Raw genomic sequence first — 24253 nt, forward strand, 5'->3', positions numbered from 1 at the left:
TGGCACCTCTACAGATGATTTATCTGGGGAGTTTGGGGCTGGGATGGGGTCGGCAGGGCGGGGGACGCAGCTTTGAAAATGGTCTGCAGTGATGTAAAAAGATGGTGTTGTGTCCTTTGGGACAAAACAGATTGAACAGGAGGTGACTATGCTTAGTGAAGGACAACTACCAAATGGTTTCATTCATATGCGGAAAACAAGGGATTGAAACATAGGAACCCTGGAAAAAAAAAGTTAGTGCCCTCTAAGGCCTTGGATGGTTCGTGATGGTTATAACCTCGGGGGCTGCGGGGACACAACTTTGGAGGGGACTGGAGTGAAACTACACCCCTGGGGTCTTGTAAATCCCTCTTAAAGCACTCATTTAAATAAAAATGTATATTCAAAGCGCAAGGGGCCGGCGTAAGGATCCCGGTCCGAGCCCCCGGCTCCCCACCTGCAGGGGAGTCGCTTCACAGGCCGTGAAGCAGGTCTGCAGGTGTCTGTCTGTCTCTCCCCCTCTCTGTCTTCCCCTCCTCTCTCCATTTCTCTCTGTCCTATCCAACAACGATGACATCAATAACAACAACAACAATAACCACAACAATAAAACAACAAGGGCAACAAAAGGGAAAATAAATATTTTAAAAAATATATATTCATGGGTTAAAAAAAATAAGTTTAACAAAGTCTCATGTACCCAGAAATAAAGAGAGTGAAAGAAAGTAAAAAAGAAAGAGAGAAAGAGAACGAAAGAAAGAAAGAAAGGAAGGAAGAGAGAGAGAGAGAGAACGCAAGAAGGAAGGAAGGAAGGAAGGAAGGAAGGAAGGAAGGAAGGAAGGAATGAATGAATGGAGGGAGTCTGCTGTGGGTAAGGTTCATTCCTTTTTTTTTTTTTTTTTTTTTTTTTTTCCTTTTCTCCTCCAGGGTTATTGCTGGGCTCGGTGCCTGCACCATGAATCCACCGCTCCTAAGGCCATTTTCCCCCCTTTTGTTGCCCTTGTTGTTGTTATTATTATTATTGCCATTGTTGATGGTGTTCGTTGTTGGACAGGACAGAGAGAAATGGAGAGAGGAGGGGAAGACAGAGAGGAGGAGAGAAAGACAGACACCTGCAGACCTGCTTCACCGCCCGTGAAGCGACCCCCCTGCAGGTGGGGAGCCGGGGTTCGAACCGGGATCCTCACGCCGGTCCCTGCGCTTTGCGCCACCTGCGCTTCACCCGCTGCGCCGCCGCCCGACCCCCCTCGCTCCTTTTTATTTGGAGAAGGCTCCCGGGTTCTGAGTTACATCCTGGTTTGCGTACACACGGTAGTATTTACCTAAGTTAAATGAAACAAGCCAGCAAAACACCTCAATTTCGCTCTAATTGCTTTATTTTTGTTCTCAGGGCTCAGGTCACCACATTCCATCTAAATTGTCTAGATAACGCGGAGGAGCGAGAACTAAACACGGCACAAACTCCTAACCTGCGAATACGGGCTTCTTAATATTTACTGTGGCTCCCAAGGAAAGCACGTGGCAGTTGGCGGTTGAACCCAGGTGTTAAATGTTTGGTTTTTTTACCTCAATGAGCTCCGGTGCTTTACGGCGCTTGCCCACGGACGAACTACGTTTCCCACAGGCCCGCGCCGAGAGGGACCCTGAAGAGCATCATGGGAGTTGTAGTTCTAGTCTCCTAGACCCGCACTTTCTGATTCCGAAAGGTTGAATTCGGGCGCTACCAATTAGCTGGGGCCATGTCGTGAGGCCGTGGACCAATCAGAAAGGCCAGTGTGGACGACGCGCACGATGGTTGGTTAATGCATGACTTCGGGGGCGGGGCAGAGCCGCGAGCGCAACACCTTCGCTGATTGGACGACGAGCCCACAACGGAGGGCGAGGATTGGCCGCGCACCGAGGCAGGGAGGCCTGGGAAGGGGCGGAGGCAGGAGACCAGAGCAGGAAGAGCCGCGGCGAGGCGGTGGCGGCCGGGAGAGAGGCGGCGGTGGCAGAGGCGACAGCGACGGCTCCAAGCGGGTGGCAGCGGCCCCGCCAGCAGGATGCGGGTCCGGGTCGGGCTGACGCTGCTGCTCTGTGCGGCGCTGCTGGGCTCGTCCCCGGCGTCCTCGGGTCAGTATCCGCCCTCTCGCACCTGAGGCCTGGAAACACCGCCTCCCCCGTCTCTGTCCCCGGATCGGGCCTTGGGGGGCTGTGATCGGGGACCCCGGGCTCTGCAGCCCCATCAGCGCTGGCCTGTCGCTGGCGGGGTCTCTCTGGACTTGCGTGGACCGGGTCCGGAGTGGGGGTTCGGGGAGCTGCAGAGGGAGGGGAAGGAGGAGCGGCCACCCTGCTCACACCTCCCGCCGCTCAGCAAACTTCCTGGGACTGGGAGGCACCTGCTCCCGGGGGTGCACAGCCGGCCGCCCTCCACCTGCAGAGACACCCCAGTCCTCTCGGAGTCCGTCTGTCTGTCTGTCTGTCTGTGCTGCGGATTCTGTGCCCCGTTAGGGACTGAGAGGCCGGGTTTGGGGTCTGTACGTTGAGAGGTTGACACGCGCGCAGCTGTCACTCAGCGGGTCCTGCCCGGGGTGGTGCAGACCGCACAGCCCCCCCCTCCCCCCGATGCTCCCGCGGCTTTTTGTTTGTAGGGATCATGCTCTTGCTGGGGTCGCCTCGAAAGAAATATCCCTGAGAAACTTGCGTGTACCCTTTGTCCCATGGTGTTCCCGACCCCAAGCTTGGGCACAGTAATCGGAGTATTTTTGAAGGTTAGAAATGAAAACAAGTCGCTGTAACGTTTTCTATGACTCCAGCCATCCGCATGCTGCTGCTGCTGCTGCTGCTGCTGCTGCTGCTGCTGCTGCTGCTGCTGCTGCTGCTGCTGCTGCTTCAGTTTTTTTTTTTTTTTTTAATTGATTTTTCGCCTTAGCTGACTTTTACTTGGGTTTAGAAATGTTTCTTCTTTAATAACTTGTTCAGCTTCCATCTGAAAACTTGTTTTTGTGCTTTTTTTTAGAGTGTTTCTCAGTGATAGTAAAGACAGCATTATTATTAGTATGTGGTGTGAGGAGACAGCATAATAGTTATGCAAATACACTTCATGTCTGAGGCTCTGAGCTCTCGGGTTCAGTCCCCAGCACCACTGTAAGTCGGAGCTGAGCAGTATTCTGTTAAAAAGAAAATAAACAGTACATTAAAGATTTTTTTCAAAAGAAAAATATTTTTCTTCTATTATCTTTATTTATTAGATAGACACAGTCATAAAATCGCAAAGGAAAGGGGAAGATAGGGAGAGAGACACCTGCGGCCCAGCTTCACCACTTTTGAAGCTTCCTCCCCACAAGTGGGGGCTGGGGACTTGAACCCCATCCTTGCAGACTGTAGTGCATTCATTTAGGTGCACCACCGCCCAGCCCCCAGTAAAGCTTTTAAATTTTAATCTGCTTCAGTTAGCAAGGCAGCTGTCTGTGGCTTGCTTGCTTGCTTGCTTGCTTTTTAAAACAAGGCAGGGTATAAATGTCAATTCTTTTTTTTTCTCACAACAGAAAATTTCCCAGATGGTTATTCGAATCCCCAAATTATCTGTCCTAGTTGTAAAGTCAATGCCATAACGTCATTCTGCTTCTAAAATAAGGATCCTAAACCTGCAATTCTACCCATAATGTGGTTTAAGATTTATTTCAAATGCAGTAAGCATATACTACTTTATTGCAAACATTTTGCTTTGGGCTCTGCATTAACACTCCCCCCTTTTAGCGATGCTTTGATATTTGTGACCAATTCTTTAAGACTGCATAACTCTTGAAACATTCCTGACTTTTGAAATTTGTGCAAAGGAAGCAGGAAGTGAAACTTTTCGAGTGTAGTGTATCAGGTACCTGGTCGATTAGGAATCTGTGAATCACCTGCCTCAGAGCCCCTCTTAGAGATTTGTTTAACATACAGTTTTAGGTTGCAGAAGGAAGGATGTCTCTAGTTAGACAAGCTTCACAAGTGAATCGTTACTTTAAATTTTGAGAACTGCTGCCTAAAAAACATAGTAGATGTCCCTTTCAGTCCAGTTTGCAGAATTTAAAGAAAACTAAAGTACATTTTACCGCATCTTTCTTTGGCCAAATTTTTTATATTTATATTGAGCTCCATGTCAGTGAAGATGATACTAGTAGTTGGAATTCTCAGGATATGATAGTAGGCTGTTGTTGCAGAAGTGTTAAAATCTGTGGGCCATGCTGATGTGAGGGAAGAACCGGGTTCAAGAAATGTCTGGGGGGCCGGTTTGTGGCGCACCTGGCTGAGCCCCCGGTCCCTCCCTGCAGGGGGAAAGCTTCACAAGTGGTGAAGCAGGGCTGCAGGTGTCTGTCTGTCTCTCTTCTTCCATCTCTCCCCTCTCTCTTGATTTCTGGCTGCCTCTATCAAATAAGATTTTAGGTTAAAAAAAAAAAGATTAAAAAAGAAAAAGAAAAAAAAAAGAAATGTTGAATTGTGCCAAAGCATTTCTCTGGCAGAGGCAAAAGTTTCACTTAGCCAGAACTAAAACAAAGATAGATGTACTTACTGACAGGTAGGTAATAAAGGCGATAGTGTGCTCACACAACGTTCAAATGTCACTAAATACTTCTCAGAGATAAAGTTGTATAGACTGACTACATGAATTTCCCATTCTTTATTAAGTTGCTTATTTACATGAGATGTCAACCTCATTTGTAGATGTCAACTTACAAATTTGCTCCTGTTCAAAAATCAAGTTGTTATTATGCTTTAGTATACTAAAGCATATATAGTACACTGACCTAAATTTTGAGCGTTCGTGAGTATTCAGGTCAGGGTGCACTGATTACAAATTTTTTGAATATAATTAGCCAGTAAGAGAAATACTGATCCTATCACTATTTACAGTTCTTATCTAGCATCTTATTTTAGAGGCGTGTAAAACATACTTGAGTTAGAAATGTTTTCTTTCCCCTTAGAATAAAGGTAAAGGAAGAGGTTTAAAGATTTCTGCTTCATTTTCTCAATAGTGAAAACAGAAAAAAAAAAAAAAAAATCTTTTCCTTTTCTCACTTAGAAGTTCTTCTTTTCTTTTTTCTAATTTATTATCTTTATTTATTGGATAGAAACACCCAGAAATCAAGAGGAATGGAAACACACACACAGAGAGAGAGAGAGAGAAGGAGAGAGAGAGACCTGCCACCCTGCTTCACCCCTTGTGAAGCTTTCCCCCTACAGTTGAAGACTGAGGGTTTGAACCTGGCTCCTTGTACATGGTAACATTTGAGCTCAGTGGGGCCTCTAGATTCTTGTTTTAAATTTCGCAAGAAGGGACAAATGTTTTATTTCTTTTAGCCAAACAATGTGACAAGAGTCTTTTAAATCTGGTCGGTCTGCTGTTTGATATTTCCAGTAATAGTCGTAGTAAGCACCCTAGGAAGTGTGGCACAGAAGTGGAACACAAGGGTTACCAACAAAAGGTCCCAGATTTGATTCCTGGCACCACACATGCCAGAGTAGTAATCTGAGTTGTTGTTTTTTTCTCTCTCTCTCTTTAGTCATCATTCATAAATTAATATTTAATATTTGTTTGTTATACTGACGATGCATATTCAAATGACACGTTTTAGATAGCAGAGAATGTTTAATTTCTCTGTTCTTGCAAAACATAATTGCGAGTCACATTTATAGGGTGGAGGTATTATCCTCTTATACTATCTCAATTGAAGAGAAGAAGTCTGAGCAAGCTTGTGACGGGGAGCCTCTATGTAGAGTTCATTTGCAGCGTGTAACAAAGCTTGGTTTTCAACCTAGCTATTCAAGTCCCAGGTTTGCAGTAACAAAAATAAAGAGTATGCGAGGGTCTGAACAGAATCAGCAGCCAAGCAGAAAACACAATGTCTTTGTGCTTCACCAAACTCTTTAGATATCTATGTTTAAGGTGTACCAGTCTTGAATTTCTGTCACAGTCTGACACAGATGACACTGTTTCACAGTATGACAAGTGAGACAATGAATTTGTAAAGAGGAAAATGGGTCTTTTTCAAAGAAAAATGTATGATAACTAAAGCAATGGAAGTCACTGTGTTTTGGAAACATTACTTTTGGAAAAAAAAAATCTATGAAATCTTTTGGCATTTTCTGTTGCTTCATATCTGTACTTAATAGGAGTGTTTCTTTTTGCGTTTTATTTGTGCATACTTTTAGTGTCCTTAATCATTACTTCACTACTCCATATCAGAAGTTTCGCATTTCTAGAAGCAATCCTTTAAAAATGCTATCTGAATGGGTATGTGAGTTTGAAAGTTGAGAATAGCTTATGGCTTAAGACTGCCATCTAGAAAAGACTTTCCCATTTTAAGAAATGAGAGCAGATCTCTTATCAGTCACCTTAGTATATGTTACTAGTTTGTGCAAACAGAACAGAGAAGCATGATGCAATGCACATGAAATAGCCCTGCTGCTGCAAGTTCCCAAGTCTTTTAGAATTCAAAAGCAGCTTTTGCCACTCTTTTTTTTTTAAAGAATTTTTTTAATACTTATTTATTCCCTTTTGTTGCCCTTGCTGTTTTATTGCTATAGTTATTACTGTTGTTGCTATTGATGTCGTCGTCGTTGGATAGGACAGAGAGAAATGGAGAGAGGAGAGGAGGAGAGAAAGATAGACACCTGCAGACCTGCTTCACCGCCTGTGAAGCCACGCCCCTGCAGGTGGGGAGCTGGGGCCTCGAACCGGGATTCTTACCCAGTCCTTGCACTTGCGCCACCTGCGCTTAACCCGCTTAACTCCCCTTTTGCCACTCTTCTTCTTCTAGCATTTGCCCTTCTTCCGTAGCCAGTCAACAGCCACTCTTAATCCCTAGTAGCTTCTGGTGTTGACCTTATCTACTGACTAAAGTTCAGATTTGGGGGGGCGGGGGAACGATGTATATTTGCACACTTAACATCTGTTCTTCATAGGTTGATTTGGCAACAGCGTTTGTATATAATAGAGATGATTTCATTCCATTGCTGGGAGTGAAACTTGAACCATATGCTAGAATACGGGCTGTGCGTGAAAATTATCAGGAAGTTAGCATGAAGAATGCTTGTTAACTGGTCTCACCACCTAAATGTTATGGAGACTGTGAAACCTGTATGTTCAGTGCTCTTGTCACCACCCACCAGAAACAAAATGTATTTGAAAAGTAATAGTAAAGCAGTGAATCTGGCCCTGGATATAGCATAGTGGTTATGAAAAATGCTTAACACTCCAAGATCCCAGGTTCAATCCTTGTCACCATCATAAGCCAGAGCTGAGCAGTGTTCTGGTGAAAATAAATCAATTAATTAAATTAAAAAATGGTACATGTGACTAGTCACTATAATTTTTAACGTCTTTGAGTTGACAGCACTTTCATATATAGCAAATCCTCAAGTAGACTAATTTCCTCAAATATCCAAAAGAAATAAATCATGCGAAACACAGTTGTATATTTTGTAAATAATGAGATGGTTACAGGACTTAACGTTAGCTTAGTACTTGGATAAGCAAACTCCAAAGCATGTTTTTTGTTACAAGTTTAGAGTGTTAAGAAGTGATGTTTAGTGGTCTGGGAGATGGAGTAGTGGATGAAGCATTGGACTCTCAAGTATGAGGTCCTGAGTTCGATCCCCGGCAGCATATGTACCCGAGTGATATCTGGTTCTTTCTCTCTCTCCTCCTATCTTTCTCATTAATAAATAAATAAAAATCTTTATTTAAAAAAAGACGTAATGTTTAGGGGAGTCGGGTGGTAGTGCAGTAGATTAAGCGCACATGGAGCAAAGTGTAAGGACCCCTGAGTTCGAGCCCCCGGCTCCCCACCTGCAGGGGAGTCGCTTCACAGGTGGTGAAGCAGGTCTGCAGGTGTCTTATCTTTCTCTCCCCCTCTCTGTCTTTCCCTCCTCTCTCGATTTCTCTCTGTCCTGTCTAACAACAATGACATCAATAGCAACAATAAAAATAAACAACAATAAAAACAAGGGCAACAAAAGGTGGAAGGAAGGAATGAAGGAAGAAAGAAAGAAAGAAAGAAGTAATGTTTAGAGTAGTAAAGACAAATGGTAACTAATAACCCAAAATTTCTAGTAAAAAGCATATGGTCTTAACAGAATTTTGTCTACTAGCTAATTCCTCATACAGCTTGGGGAGTAAGCATACTGCAACTCACTCTTACGTAAAAAACTGGTAAGTTTAAGAATAAGAAGGAAGCTTAGTGACCATGTGACAGTCATTAAACTGGCCAGGACACAAAGATCAAATGTTTGTGTCTGCTCGGACATGGTTGTTAAATGTGTTTGTACTCAACAGCAGGAAAAAGGCTATCAAGCAGCTATTGATCGAATCCAAGTAATACCAGGAAATCAAGAAAGGAATAATATCAAGGAAATTAATCAAACCAAACCAGAGCAGCGTGTATGAATTTGATAAGTGTGGATCAACTAGATGCATTGTTTAGTTACAAGCTACTTTCTTCATAAATAGATCTGTACGGGAATATATACTAGCTTTTAACTGTATCTGCTAACTCCTTAGTAAAGTAAAACACAAGTTCTACAACCTGAGTTTGGCAGCTTTGCCATCGCATATTTCTTAGTTTTCATCCTTGGTAATCTTGCATACTGCCTGCACTAAAAGAAGCTGTGTGGCTCTAGGCATTGAACAAAAGACCAGGTGTGATTCTGAATAAGTGTCTGTTTTTAGTGGGGGGGGGGGGGGTCAGTCTTCCTACCTGTGGTTGGTCCTTCCTGGAGAAAGAGAAAAACTATACCCAAACCCCGTTTTTTTTTTTCTTCTTACTCCTTTCCGAATAGTTGCTGAATATGACCAATTTTTAGATAATTCTAAATTTAATACCCAGCATCTCAGTTATTATACTTACCAGATGCTTTCTTTTACTTGTACTAGTAATTGCCTATAAGAAAGCTGACTAAATTCTTGTAAAAATTCTTTTACAGATGAAGAAGGTGGCCAGGATGAATCCTTAGATTCCAAGGTATATAGAAAAATTTGCACTGACTTATATTTCGTGCTTGATTTGAAAGAGTGTATTATGTATCCTCGAAAGGGTAAGAAATCATCTTTTGAGCAACAAAATTGGGTTAATAAAAAAGATAGCTTGTTTCAATCTTAATTCTAGTTCTTCTGGGGGTAAAACTAAGACAGAATAGTATTTGTAAGTATTGAGCTTTTAGGTTTAATTTCAATTTGTATGTGTATATAAGATGTGAAAGCTTCTGACATAACATTTTTATTGCCAACTGAGAGGTTGGCTTTATTTATTTATTTTTAATTTTAGAGGCTTAATTCTGTCACTTGTTTTCACTTACATTGATTTTCAAAAAGTACTCTGCTTGCGTACTTAAATTGATCGATAAAATGAAAAGGCTTTTTGTTACATCACCAAGGATACAAATCAGTTATGGTTCCTGCTGTCTAGATTAGACAAGAAAGGAAAAATCACAGTGCACAGGGCTCCTATAGAGGAACCAGAAGATACATTAGTGGCCTGTTGGGAAAGAGCCTCACCCAGACAGCCACATTTAAGGTATTAAGAAGGGCTTTGTGTTGTAAATAGCATCTAAGTTGAAAACCTCAGGGTCAGGCTGCTGATGGCACATGGTGAACACATACCAAAGCCTATAGAGAGGAGTGAATGATCCACTGAGAGATGTATAGGGATTAGTAAACATGAGGAGAGTCAGTTCAGGAAGTCATGGCACTATTAAATATAAAACACTTTATTGTCCCAGACTTCTCTGCCATCAGATGAGTCCGTGAAGGACCACAGCTCAACGGGCAGAGTAGTTGCTGGTCAGATATTTGTTGATTCAGAAGAACCTGAATTGGAACCACCTCTCCAAGAAGAAGGTGACAAGGTGAGAGTCCAAGAAGAGGAATCTGTCACTGAAGACATCAGCTTCCTAGACTCTCCAACCCCAGAAAACAAGGACTATGAGGAACCCACGAAAGGACGGAAATCAGGTAGTTTGGAATTTTTTTCTTTTGTTTTTTGCTTTTGCTTCATCATGCCGGAGACATCTCAGATCTCTGATGACACCTAAGAACTCCTGTTATCAGCTGCATATCATTTGTAGAATGTAGTTTTACAGGATTTTCTAGATTCTAACACATCAAAGTCAACCCAAATTACACAAGTGAAAATCAGTAGACAAGACCATGTTTTAATACATTGACAGTTCATTCTGGATGCTAACGTGCAAGGCTGTGACAGAGCAGTATGCAAAACGGAGACTCATCTAACAAGCAGTGTTGGAGATTTTCACAGTTGTGTCAGGTCTTTTTACGACAATAGTTTTTTAGTCATTCTAAGTAATTTGATTCAGGTGTTTACCCCTCCCCAGTTGAAATTTATGTAAAACTTTACTCCTCTTCCTTTATTTTCTTCACATCTTGTATTTACAGAAAGTTAAACCTGATCTTTTTCACAACAGTATGCAAAATACCTCTCCTTTAAAAAGGCAGTTGTTAACATGTCCATTCTGCTCTGTTCTGTCATCCTCTGTCATTTAGCTTATTATTTCAAAGATCACAATCATACTTACTTAATATTAATCACTCTTGAGAATTGATCTGGATTTGAACTTATAAGAATGCATCTTTTTATTACAAAAACTCCGCACTCATGAATGAGCAACTTAGTCCTGTCTGTCACCTGGAGATAACAGCTATTTGTATCATGGAGAACTTTCCCCTCCCCCCTTCTTATTATCTTTATTTATTTATTGGATAGACAGTTGGAAATTGAGAGGATGGGGGGATAGAGAGGGAGAGAGACAGCTGTAGACCTGCTTCACCACTAGAAAAGTATTCCCCCTGCAGTGGGGAGTGAGGACTGGGGGCTTGAACCTGGGTCCTTGTGCATTGTAACGTGCGCTTAACCAGGTGAGCCACCACCTGGCCCCACATGGAGAGTTCTCTTTTCAGCTTTTTCTAGATGTAGGAATAGTTTTAGGAAGTCTAACTTGGGTCCAGATTTATATATTACTGTACATCCTGTATTTCATACCTACCATCCTGCCTTATCATTCCATATCACTTCATACTATTTAGCAGTGAAGATTAAATGTGAATTGAAAACTATGTTTGGTGCAGAGTGCAAGGACCAGGATAAGGGTCTCGGTTCGAGCCCTGGCTTCCCACCTGCAGGAGGGTTGCTTCACGGGTGGTGAAGTAGGTTTGCAAGTGTCTATCTTTCTCTCCCCCCTCTTGTCTTCCCCTCTTCTCTCAATTTCTCTCTGTCTATCCAACAACAACAGTAATAACAACAATAACAAGGACAATGATAATGGGAAAAGTGGCCTCCAGGAGCAGTGGATTCATAGTGCAGGGACCAAGCCCCAGCGATAACAATGGAGGCAAGAAAAAAAAAGAAAAGAAAAGAAAAGAAAATTATTTGTACATATGCCCTGACTTCGAATTAAGCTGTGGACAATGTCAGTGCTTGCTTTGTTGATTTTGCCTAGAGGGTGTTTCAGTTGAACTTTTGTGCACATCTCTGAAAACTCCCATTCATACAGCCCCAGTTCCAGTTCTGGTACCACATGAGAGGTATTGTGCTAGCCCCCAGCTCAGGGTAGTCAAACTGTCCATGTTCTAATCTAAAAGGGGGGGAAGGTCACTTTGCAGGAGGGTAGGGGTGCACACAATGGTTCAGCACAGCTGACAGGTTTTGTGCCTGAGAGGTCTCAGCACAGCCAAAAGCCAGAGCGGAGCAGGGCTCTGGTCGAGAGAAAAGGAATTTTAAAAAAGAAAGAGGTAAATTTGTTGGACTGAATATAACTTTAAGTCTTTGTTACATATTGCTATATGTTTCAGAAAAGTAGTTCTCTTCCTTTGAAACTACTCTTTTTCCTATCCCTCAGACAAATAAGTATTATGTTCATTTTTAAAAACTTTGTCGAGGCGCACCTCCTAACAAAGCCACAGAGCTTAGATACAGACCCGGTTCGGTGAGACAGAGTGCATGTGTGCATGTGCGCATGTGCCCATAAGTTAGGGGAAATAAACACCTTAAAGCAAAAGCACACAATCGTTTGCAGTGACCCAAAACAAGCAAGTAGAAAGACCTAAAAAATAAAAAAAAAAAGCACCATAGAAAAATTTGCTGAATATTGCAGTTTAATTCGCTTCTTTTTTTTTTTACTTCCCAAGAGCGTTTTAAAGCAGTTGTACACGCTCCTCATTCATTTGTGATTTGTGTCTCTAAAAACCAAACTATTAGTATAACATCCACAGTCTCTGTTCAGTTTTCTCAGTTATATCAACTGTCTGTTTAGAATGGGCTTGTTTTTTTTATAAGATTTTATTTATTTATTAATGAGAGAGATAGGAGGAGAGAGAAAAAGAACCAGAACTGCTTTATCTACTGCACCACCTCCCGGACCACTAGAATGGGCTTGTTTGGATCAATGTTGAAGTTAAAACTGAGATTTTAGGTTTCTCTTAACTTTTAACGATTTTTTTGTTGTTGTTGCTATTAGACAATTAATGTCCTTTGTGCTATATAATTTTTCCACTTCCAGAATCTATCTGATCATATTTTAGCAATGTCCATTAACTTTCTCTACTCTATGCTATTCATTCTCTTATCTAAAAATTAGCTCTACAGACTTAGGTAGATTGGGGCTGGATGGTGGCACACCGGGTTCAGAGCACATTACAGTTCACTAGGACCAGGGTTCCAGCCCCTGGTCCCCACCTGTAGGGGGAAGCTTGATGAGTGGTGAAGCCCATATTTATCAATGTCCTCTTTCCTCCTGCTGCCTCGTGTGAAAGGTTTATTTTCCATGATGGTTGTGGTTGTTACAGAACTTGTATCTTGGGGGCCGGGCAGTAGCACAGAGGGTTAAGCACACATGGCACACACCGCATGGACCGGTATAAAGATCCCGGTTCGAGCCCCTGACTCCCCACCTGCAGGGGAGTCGCTTCACAGGCAGTGAAGCAGGTCTGCAGGTGTCTGTCTGTCTCTCCCCCCCCCTGTCTTCCCTTCTCTTCATTTCTCTCTTTCTTATCCAACAACAATGACAGCAATAATAATAAAGATAAACAGCAAGGGCAACAAAAGGAAAAAATAGCCTCTAGGAGCAGTGGATTCATAGTGCAGGCACCAAGCCCCAGCAGTAACCCTAAGACAAAAAAATAAATAAATAAATAAATAAATAAATAAATAAATAAATAAAATTTAAATTAAAGGAAAAAAACTTGTGTCTCGATTCAGTAATCATGAATTTGCACTTTTCCATCTCCTACTCACTTATTTAGACTGTTTATCTGGTGGAGTTTTCAGTAAGCGGGCCAAAGCCTCTCCACAGAAACACGTTTCTGCACCTGTAATCGTGAAAGGCACCCTATTTAAGAACTGGCCAGGAAAAATCCTGAACCTTCAAATAATTTCAGAATACCCCTTCCAGCCTGGTCACTTACCCAGTGAGCAGCCTAGGAAAAATTGACCTCTTTTCCAGGATGGGTGAGCCAGACACAGGGAGTCAGTTGCACTGAGACATGGTCCAGAGAGGCTCTGTAGAAAATTTGTCAAGTGTGAACAGAAGGACCCTGTGGTCTGTGTTGCAGCTTTAGGCAGTAGTCACAAGCTAAGCCTATAGTTGATCTACACAGCCAGTGAACAGTTTGATTTCTGACTGTCCCTTCAAAGAAGCCCTTTCCTGTGAGCGTTTTTGTGCCCCAGGCAGAGTCCAGCCCAGAATTTATGATTTCCTCACAGCGAAATGCCCCACTGGGACCATCCTAAACATGCAGAGGTCAGAGTCTGAGCTCATTTTTCTCAAGCCTGTAACTGTGTTTTTAGTTCAGCGCACTGGAAACCTGTATCAGACCATCTCCAGTTTGAGCTTGGAAGCTGGTCCAAGAAGTTAGAATCTATATATATATTTTAGAATCTCTCTATATATTTTTAAATTGAGAGACTTCTCTTCAGCAGTAAAGGCAAGACACTGCAGGGCTCAACCGGCAAGGCTGTTCTGTGCTGCCCCCCCATTTTTTTGTCAGTCTTCAAGTCCATATTATCTACCCCCAGATCCGCACATCAAACTTTTGAGTCGAACCTCTTCATTCACATGCACTGAGCAGCAGACTGTTTCCTGCTGTCGAGAGCTCCAAAGCAGGTCCCCATCTGTAGATTGTCTCTCTTGCTGGCTCCCTTTTTCCAGAGGTTCCAATAAGCAAAACTATCACTGCCACAGCAAAAACCACTATTTCTGTTTCCCAAACTTGGGGTTTAAATTTCAAGTTGCCGATTGGCCACAAATAAAAAAAAAAATGGGAACTTATGCCCCAATAACACATTTCTTTTTCACAGTTTCAACAGTTGAGAATGATTCTTCTGGTATGTGTGAAACTATAAGCATAGGACTGTTTGTACCAATATGCAAATCACATGGTTTGTATGAACAGTTTGTATGAACAGTTCAGAAAGAGTGAGTCACACCTACCAGTGAGACATCTATCAAGTTTGTCCGTTCCCACATTTCAGCCAAATGCCTGCTTTTCCATAGCAGTCATGCCTATTGGGTTAATTATTTTCTGTAGGTCATCTCTGTATTGGTTGAAACCAGTAAATAGTCATACAGAAGAAGTTGATTCCACTGTGGTGTTCCCTATTGACACAGTCAGTTTAGAATGGTTGGTGGGGTCAGGTGGTGGCACAGCTAGTTAACAGTGTGCAAGGATCCAGGTTCAAGCCCCTGGTCCCCACCTGCAGGGGTGAGTGGTGAAGCAGGGCTACAGGTGTCTGTCTCTTTCCTTCTCTACTTCCTCCTCCACTATTCTATCCAATAATAAATAAGAGTTAAAAGAAAGGAAGGAAGAAAAAAGAATGCTTGGTTGTCCATGCATGAAGCAGGTCTAGCTCACATCACCAGAATTCCATAGTTTGGCAGCTCAGGTTTTGCGTCAGCAAGGATTCTGCAGCCTCCTTAGTAAACTGGCTTCACGATGCTTTTCCACGTGGTCATAGATGGTGGCCACGGCTGTTCCTCCAGGCCCCAGTCCTGAAGAAATATCAGAAGAGCAGGAGCCTTCTCAGTAGTCACAGGCCATCCCTAGCTCCAGAGAAGGTGAGAAAAGGGTGAAGAATTGCTAGTGAACCAGCCAGGACTCTGCATTCTGGAAGAAGGGCAGTGATTAGTGAGAATGTCCCTATAGTAAATAACTCACTAAGCATGATCTGCTGACAGTTTCTCTGTGTAAATGGTGCCAGCTTCGCCCCCACCTCGTGTGTCTTTCTCTGTATTTCTCATTAAGATAACATAAATATTAAACTATTTAAAAAAGAAGAAGAAGAAAACAGAGCCAAAAAGTGGCTGTTAGGTGAAATCATTCTTGCTTAGGGCAAGTCAGTCTTTGTTCTTTGAAGACCTTCTGCTGATTGGATGAGGTACACTCACAAGGTTGTGCAGTTTACTTAAAGGTCATTGATGTAAGTGTTAATCTCATCCAAAAAGAACTCCACAGAAGTATTCAGAATGGTGTGTAATCAAATATTTGGCTATTGTGGCCTAGCCAAATTGACATGAAATTAATTGGCACAAGTCCCCACGTAAAAGAAAGCCCTTAAATTTGTTTTTTATTATTTATTTCATTTTAGTGACAGCAAGAGAGAAAGACCAGAGCTCTGCTCAGCTCTGGCTTACGGTGGTGCTGGAGATTGAACCTGGGACCTCAAAGCCTCAGTGATGAAAGGCTTCTGCAGAACCATTATGCTGTCTCCCCAGCCCTAGCCCTGAATTTTTGTTAAGGAACTTCATTCCTACTCACAGGCATTAACTTTGTTGTCAGTGGTGGTGATGTGTAAGTTTTACTAGAGCACTACTCAGCTGATTTATGGCAGGGTAGCCATTGAACCCGGGACTTTGGAACCTCAGGCATTGAAACCTTGTTGCCTAATCACTGTGCTATCTCCCCCTCCCTAACAGTCATTACTATTGGATGAAACAAGAATTTTTACTGGTAGCTTAACCAACAACTTGCGTTATTCTAAATGGCACAAAAGAGCAGTGTAGCTTCACTAAATCATGCCTAAAATTGGGTTCTGAAGTGCTCAGACTGGTTGAGTAGTCATATGACAGTTCTGCTTTGTAATTTTACCTGGACAAGTGAGGCACTGAAGACACATCCCTTAATTTAGCAATTTGATTACACGGAGGATAGATGGTCAAAGGAGCAAAGGCTGTTACTGCCTACAACTGATTCTGACTTGAACGAAAAGATTTCTTTTATTGTTGTTATAATTGTATCTTTAATTTTATTTTGTCTGTATACGAAATCATTTGTGTGAGGAAACTCCTTTTAGAGACCATCTTTAAGGAAATACCTTCACCAGAACTTTAAAGCTCTAAGCAGTATCCTTGAAGCTCTTGTTTAAAGAAATTCACTGCTCTTTTTTTTATTATTATTTTCCATTTTGTTGTCCTTGTCTTATTGTGGTAGTTATTATTGATGATAGGACAGAGAGAAATGGAGAGGGGGGGGAAGACAGAGAGGGATAGACACCTGCAGACCTGCTTCACCACCTGTGAAGCGATTCCCCTGCAGCTGGGGAGCCGGGGGCTGGAACCAGGATCCTGATGCCCGTCCTTGTGCTTCGCGCCACATATGCTTAACCAGCTGCGCTACCACCCGACTCCCCACTGTTCTTAAATAGTAGTTTTCCGAAGCTAGTCTCTGACAAGTGCTTGACATCTGATAGTCATTGTCTCCTCCTCTTCCTCATCCTCATTCTCCCTCTTAATTGAATTTACTTATATTTATTTATTTACTTATTTAATTATTTGACAGACAGAAATGGAAAGGAGAGAGGAGATAGACATTTGTAGCACTACTTCACTGCTTGCAAAGCTTCCCCCCTGCAGGTGGGAACTGGGGGCTTGAACCCAGGGCCTTGCACATTGTAATATGTACACTCAACCGGATGTGCCACCACCCACCCCCGTCACTTTCTTCTTAACACATGGGTGAGTGCTTAGTTAGTTCTCCCAGAAAGAACTGGGCTTTGTGTGAAATCTGATCTTTATATTTTGTTCATTCTTCACACAGCATTTCTGTTTTCCTTATGCCTTAAAGAAACATGCCTGCCTTGGTATAATCTACTTAGACCTTCTTTCTTTCATTAATATATGTAATTTCTCAACTCTGTTTAGCAGTACTGAACCTTGGTTGAAAGCAGTTTGCATAAAGCGAATCACATAGCACTGGTATTCTGTCAGAACTAACTGTAGTTTATCTCCCAACTGACAATAAGTGTATCTTCAGTCAGTCTAAATCGTTTGCTTTTTCTCAGGCATGAAATTTACCTTATCTATACTGTTGCTTTACTCTTAGTGCTTTGGGGATTTGGGGTGATGGTTGGTTGAGGTTTTTAAACTTGACGAGTTACAGTAAGACAGTTCTATTGAATATCGATAGCTTTTCAAAAAGTTGACTTTTTTCTTTTGTTTTGATTTTATAGTTGAAATTGACCAAGAAGGATATTTGATTCAGTACATAAGGCAAATTCTAGCCTACTCTACATTTTTCTCTTTTCCTTGTATTCTTTCCATCACCAGTGAAGCTTACTAGATCTTAAAAACCAGAAGCTTCTGGCTTCAGATTCTCTTCTATCAGCCCCATATCTGACTTTCTCATTCTGGTTCGCTTTTGGTCCTTGTCTTACTGGCCACTCACTAGTATGTTTTCCTGTCTGGGAAGTCGCATTCTTCACTTGTCCGTTGGTTCTTTGGAACCTGCCTGATCGTGAAACATAAGCTTGTGCCAGGGCTCACTCAGCCTTTGATCTCTGGTTATTTCTACACTATTCTCTAGTGACCTTTCATTCCCTTGGCACTGATGCCCAGGTTTCCATATGAGGGCTATGCCAGAGTTGGTTTAATCCTTTTCCTGTTCACCACCTCTTAGTTCGTTTGGTTCTATGTTTCTAATATTATAGAATTATTTATTTTACTTTGCTAGTTCTCTTGAATGATTTTAATTGACTTTGTAGGAACATATTTTCACTGGTTAAAATATAAGGCATCTTCTTCACTGTTACAAATTCTCAAATACTACAAGTTAAAGCTCTTCATCTCAAGGTCCAGACAGGTTGTGATATTTTGACTATTATAAAATGAGGCCATTTATTATATAAATGATTCCTCATTTAGAACATGTGACTTTTTGCCTGAAGGCTTAGAGTTGACTTGTAAACACATTTCCCCCTTAATACTCAAGTGTCAGATTTAATTTCTGGCTGTCATTAACTTAAATTGCATTACAGGTCAGCCTCATGATGTGAGAGCTCTGATTGCCATTGTTTTTAAAACTGAGGGCGGCTTTTCCTAAATGATAGCTTTGAAATCCTTGCAGAATTTCTCATGGAGAGAACAATTAACCGCAGCAAATGCTTTTTTTTTTTTTTTTAAACCAGAGCACTGTTCAGCTCTGGCTCATGGTGGTACGGGGGATTGAACCTGGGACTTTGGAGCCTCAGGCATGAGTCTGTTTGCATAACCATTATGCTATCACCCTCCACCCTGCAGCTGACACTATTATGAAGAATTTTTGCTTGAGAAAATTGACTTGAAACTAGGAACTCTCAGTCAGTCACTTCTAGAAGACTTTAAAACAAGTTTAGAAGGTAATTGCCATTTTCCCGGTTTGATTTTGCTTGGAGAAAATAACAGAGAAACTAACTTTCTTTCTGGTAGCTCACTAGTGAACACATAGGTATGACCAAGATTCAGGTTGTTTTTTTTTAATATTTTGCCCATGTTGTTTTTTATTGTTATAGTTATTGTTGTTGTTATTGATGTCGTTGTTGCTGGATAGGACAGAGAAGTGGGGAGAGGAGAGGAAGACAGAAGGGGAGAGAAAGACAGACACCTGCAGACCTGCTTCACCGCCTGTGACTCCCCTGTGCAGGTGGGGAGCCGGTGGCTCCAACCGGGATCCTTACACTGGTCCTTGCGCTTTGCGCCACGTGCGCTTAACCCGCTGCGGACTCCCCGAGACTCAGTTTTTTTGTTTGTTTGTTTATATATATTTATTTATTTTCCCTTTTGTTGCCCTTGTTGTTTAATATTGTTGTGGTTATTGATGTCGTTGTTGGTGGATAGGACAGAGAGAAATGGAGAGAGGAGGGAAAAACGGGAGGGGGGGAGAGAAAGACACCTGCAGACCTGCTTCACCGCCTGTGAAGTGACTTCCCTGGGGGTGGGGAGCCGGGGACTAGAACCGCGATCCTTACGCCAGTCCTTGCACTTTGCGCCAGGTGCGCTTATCCCGCTACACCACCGCCCGACTCCAGAGACTCAGTTTTAACTAGATTCATGGAGCAAGTGTGTTCTGGGTGTTCTCTTGCTTCATCAAGTGAAGCCTTTTGTTGCCAAAACCCTTGGTTCTTTCTCATCTCTTTTCTGCCATATGGTCCCATCACATGAAAGAGAATTCATTCATGTACTTGAGTCACTTGAAAAATGTAACTTAGAGCAAACTAAAATTCTCGTGATGAACTGTTTGGTTTTTACTGGGAAAAATAAATCTTTTTAAATAGAAAACTGTAAAAAAAAAAAAAAAAAAACTTTTAAACCACTGATCTTGTTTAATTAGTCAGGTGTACAGATTCTGGCTTTCTAAAGCAGATCAGAATTTTGTTAGCAATACATTGCATCTGTCTTTTTTCAGTTAGAACAACTGTTCATCTCTGATTTTTGGTGGTGCAGGGAGTTGAATCTGGAACCTTGGAACCTCAAGCATGAAAGTCTTTTCGTGGGAGTTGGTTGGTAGCGCAGCAGGTTAAGCACACCACCTGCTGGAGCTTCACATCACAGGTGGTGAAGCAGGTCTTTAGGTGTCTTTTCTTCAGGTGTCTTTATTTCTCTCCCCCTCTCTGTCTTCCCCTCCTTTCTCCATTTCTCTCTGTCCTATCCAGCAATGGCGACATCAATAACAATAGCAGTAACTACAACAATAAAACAACAAGAGCAACAAAAGGGAATAAATAAATATATTTTTTTAAAAAGTACAGACAGATCAAAGATAAAGATTCCATTTGCCTCTGGTCAGTGACTTTCAGGATGATAAATTATATTATTATAATTATAATAATCAGGATTATAATTTTTATTGGTAAATGACTTCAAAAATATTCTGTCTCCTTACTGGAAATACTTTTAAAATTTATTTATTGGATAGGATAGAGAAACTGAGAGGGAAAGAGGAGAGACACCTGTAGCACGGTTTTACCACTAGTGAAGCGTCTTCCAACCTGCAGGTAGAGAGCAGTGGCTTGAACCCGGGTCCTTGAACATGCGTGTGTGTGTGTGTGTGTGTGTGTGTGTGCGTGTGCGTGCGCGTGCGTGTGCGTGTGTGTGTGTGTGTGAGTGTGTGTGTGTGAGTGTGTGTGTGTGTGTGTGTGTGTGTGTGTGTGTGTGTGTGTGTGTATTTAAGCAGGTGTGCCTGGAAAAACTTACCAAGTCAGTATCTTAGGATGGTTCTTTTTTTAATGGTAAAAGAAGTATACACTCTGTAGTCTTTCAGAGTGCATATAATAGTAATAATAGTAATAGTAATAACAGTTGCCATTTCATGAACCATTTCCTTGGTTACATGTACCATTTGAGTACTTTGGGAGGCACAGCAAGGACTGCTATCCCTACTTACAGCTAAATAAGGGGATTATCTCCAAATACTTTCATGGCCAGAGAGAGAGAGATGAATCATTTTTCCCTGAACAAATAAGGGGGAGGATTTGTTCATGTGTTTGGGCTCCAGAACCTATACTCTCAGCCAGTGAGTTCTGCTGCCTAAGTCACCGTGTAAAACCAAATAGTGGGAATTGACCAGTACTTAGACTTAAACCATATGTGACAGTAGACTCAGCCTTGCTCCTGTGGTCAAGTACGTGTCTTACCCAGCATTCTGATGCGTGATCTTGGTCTTTTTCTTTGACTCCCTCTGAAGAGCTGCAAGACTGGCTTCATTTGTTCTGTTCCGTTGTATCATGACCCCCTTTGGCTGTAGCAGTCTCAAAGCTTGTTGTCTTCCAGTCCACCTGGTCCCTAGGCAATAAGCTGCTTCTCCTGCCCTGCACTGTATTTTAATAAGGGCAAGTCACTTCCTGAGGGCCCGAGCCTGGAAACCTCCTATCTTTCCCGTCCTCTCACAAGTACATCCCACCACTAGGTAGTACCGTATCTGCTCCCTTGAGTACCGTCACTTCTGCTCCATTCTTCTCTTGTGAACACCCTCAACTCTCAATGAGACTGTCGCAGCCTTTAAAGTGGCCACCCTGCAAGCGAGCCTTGCTCAGAATGTGTAAGTGCGACCCTTCACCCCTGCTTTAAAACCCGCTCTAGGAACGTTTCCATGGCTCTTGGGATGAAGTCGAATTGTCTGCACCTCTCCAGTTCAACTTCTCTAGCCTGTTCTCCTTGGCCAGTCAGACTTCATGGTCAGCCATTCTTGGCTCCTTATTTTCCGGCACATGCTGTGCTGTCTTTATCCTCAACACACACTATTCCCTTTGTCCAAAATACTTCTCCCCATACCAGCCGTTCATCCTCCCCCTCCTCCCACACGTTTGAGCTTTCATGTGAACCTGAGTTCCTGTCAAAGGAGATGCCCCCGTTCTGTAACTTCAGTCAACTTGTGTTTGACTCTTCCTGGCTAGATAGTCATTTCAATGTAGTAAAGACCTCTGCCCCACCCCTTATTCAGCTCCTGGCATAATTCTCAACACCGAGAAGATATCAGAAATACCTCACAGAGCACATTAGAGAGATGATCTCTCCCCTTGAACAAGCTCAAAGTCTAGTGGGAGTTAGAGAATGGTAAAGAAGGCACCTTAGTAGAACTGATTGGCACTCTAATAAAATGCTGCAGGATCACAGAGGCGCAAGTGAGTGATTAACTTTGGCTGGGGAGCATTTTTCCTATACAACTGTATATGATTGAAGAAATTACCTTGTGTTCACACAGAAAAGAGGGGTGTTGTACAGTGGAATTGATTAAAGAGCTCCCCCCCCAGTAATTAAGCTGGAATATTGTTTGTTTGTTTGTTTGTTTACTCCAGAGTTATCGCTGGGCTCACTATCTGTACTACAAATCCACTGCTCCTGGTGGCCATTTTTTTTCCATTGTTGTTACTGTTGTTGCTGCTATTATTGTTGTCGGGTAGGACAGAGAGAAATTGAGAGGGGAGGGGAGGACAGAGAAGGGGAGAGAAAGATGGACACCTACAGACCTGCTTCACCGCTAGTGAAGCAACCCCCCCTGCAGGTGGGGACTGGGGGCTCGAACCTGGATCCTTATGCCGGTCCTTGAGCTTCTCGCCATGTGCACTTAACCCGCTACACGCCCACCTGGCCCCCTTCAGAAATTCTAAGCTAGTTAAAGATGCTGTTCATGTTTACTGAGATGACTTGTGCTCAAGTCACTCTTAAACTCATTGACAGTCCTATTACAGTCCCCACTACAAATGCTTTGTCTTCATTTTTAAAAGTTCAGATAGTTGGATTTGACGGTATTAAATGCATGAACACCAGAGTTCTGTTTGTGCTTATTATTATTATATTTTTGTCTTTTTTTGTTTTTCTCCCCCTTTCCCAGCTTTGACGGCCATTGAAGGCACAGCACATGGGGAGCCCTGCCATTTCCCTTTTCTCTTCATGGATAAGGAATATGACGAATGCACACCAGACGGAAGGGAAGACGGCAGGCTGTGGTGTGCTACGACCTATGACTACAAGGCTGATGAGAAGTGGGGTTTCTGTGAAAGTAAGTACGCCCTGCTGGGAGGCACACCCACCTTGCCTTTAAGACTTTTATCTAGACCATGGTCGGAGAGGGTCTGTGGTGCTGACGTGGTTATGCACCGAAGAACTGGATTTATGAGCCAGAAGCCTGCAGTGTATCGACTTTAATTCTAGGTTGTTGACTGGGGGAGCTTCTCACGCCAGTGCTTTTGTTTACAGATGATTTTCTGTCAGCATACACCATTTCTGTAAGCCCTCAGAGAGGCTGTTAAAAGAAAAAGTACCTTTTAAAAAATATTTGGGGTAATCACTTCTTGGCCTTTTGGCTAAGATCAAGTGTAGAAAATATTTGGGGGAGTCGGGTGTAGCGCAGCAGGTTAAGCGCAAGTGGTGCCAAGCGCAAGGACCGGAGTAAGGATCCTGGTTCGAGCCCCTGGCTCCCCACCTGCAGGGGAGTCGCTTCACAAGCGGTGAAGCAGGTCTGCAGGTGTCTTCCTGTCTCCTTCTCTGTCTTCCCCTCCTCTCTCCATGTCTCTCTGTCCTAGCCAACAACGACGACATCAATAATAACTACAACAATAAAACAAGGGCAACAAAGAGGAATAAATAAATATTTATATAAGTATATTTAAGGGGCCGAGTGGTGCCGCACCTAGTTGAGTGCATGTGTTACAATGCACAAGGATCCTGGTTTGAGCCCCGGTCCCCACCTGCAGGGGGAAAGCTTTGCAAGTGGTGAAGCAGTGCTGCAGGTGTCTATCTCTTTCCCTCTCTATATCCACTTCCCTCTTGATTTCTGGCTGTCTCTATCCAATAAGTATAATTAAAAAGAAAGAAAAGCAGCTATTTTAGCAAACGTATATATAGGTCTGGGTAGTGGCACACCTGGCTAAGCACACCATTGATTTTTCCTCCAGGGTTATCACTGAAGCACTATGAATCCACTGGAGGCCATGTTCCCCATTTTGTTGCCCTTGTTGTAGTTATTATTGTTGTCATAGCTCTGATTGTTGGACAGGACAGAGAGAAATGGAAGGGGAAGACAGAGAGGGGGAGAGAAAGACAGACACCTGCAGACCTGCTTCACCGCCTGTGAAGCGACCCCACTGCAGGTGGAGAGCTGGGGGTTCGAGCTGAGATCCTTACGCCAGTCCCTGCACACTTTGCACCAGGTGCGCTTAACCTGCTGCGCTACCTACCACTCAGCCACCCCTGAGCACACATATTATAATGTGCAAGGACTTGAGTCCAGTTCTCCAGTCTCCGAGACCTGCAGAGGGGAGCTTTATGAGTGGTGAAATAGTGCTGCAGGTATCTCTTCCTCTCCCACCTCTATCTCCACCTTTACCCTCAATTTCTGTCTCTGTCTCTCTATCCAAAATCAATCCATAAATAAAACATTTAAAATATATATTTGGAGTGAAATGTGGAGAGATCGTTCACTGGGCAGGATGCATGGTTTGGGCCTCTGCGTGGTGCAGGCTCCAACCCCAGCACCACATGGGAGGGGCGT

General features: G+C 42.8%; 1 protein-coding gene across 2 annotated transcripts in view; it reads left to right on the plus strand.

Moving 5' to 3' along the window:
- Positions 1-1912: 1912 nt before the first annotated feature.
- The window catches only part of SEL1L (SEL1L adaptor subunit of SYVN1 ubiquitin ligase), a 54876-nt gene continuing 32535 nt past the window's right edge, over positions 1913-24253 (plus strand). For both annotated transcript variants that reach the window (XM_007519243.3, XM_060181265.1), the window contains exons 1-4: positions 1913-2091; positions 8929-8966; positions 9724-9955; positions 22595-22762. In XM_007519243.3, the coding sequence (XP_007519305.2) occupies positions 2022-2091; positions 8929-8966; positions 9724-9955; positions 22595-22762 (508 nt within the window). In that variant the 5' untranslated portion in view covers positions 1913-2021. The remainder of the gene's footprint in view (positions 2092-8928; positions 8967-9723; positions 9956-22594; positions 22763-24253) is intronic.

Source organism: Erinaceus europaeus, chromosome 22 (genome assembly GCF_950295315.1).
Source record: "Erinaceus europaeus chromosome 22, mEriEur2.1, whole genome shotgun sequence".
Classification (NCBI taxonomy): Eukaryota; Metazoa; Chordata; class Mammalia; order Eulipotyphla; family Erinaceidae; genus Erinaceus; species Erinaceus europaeus.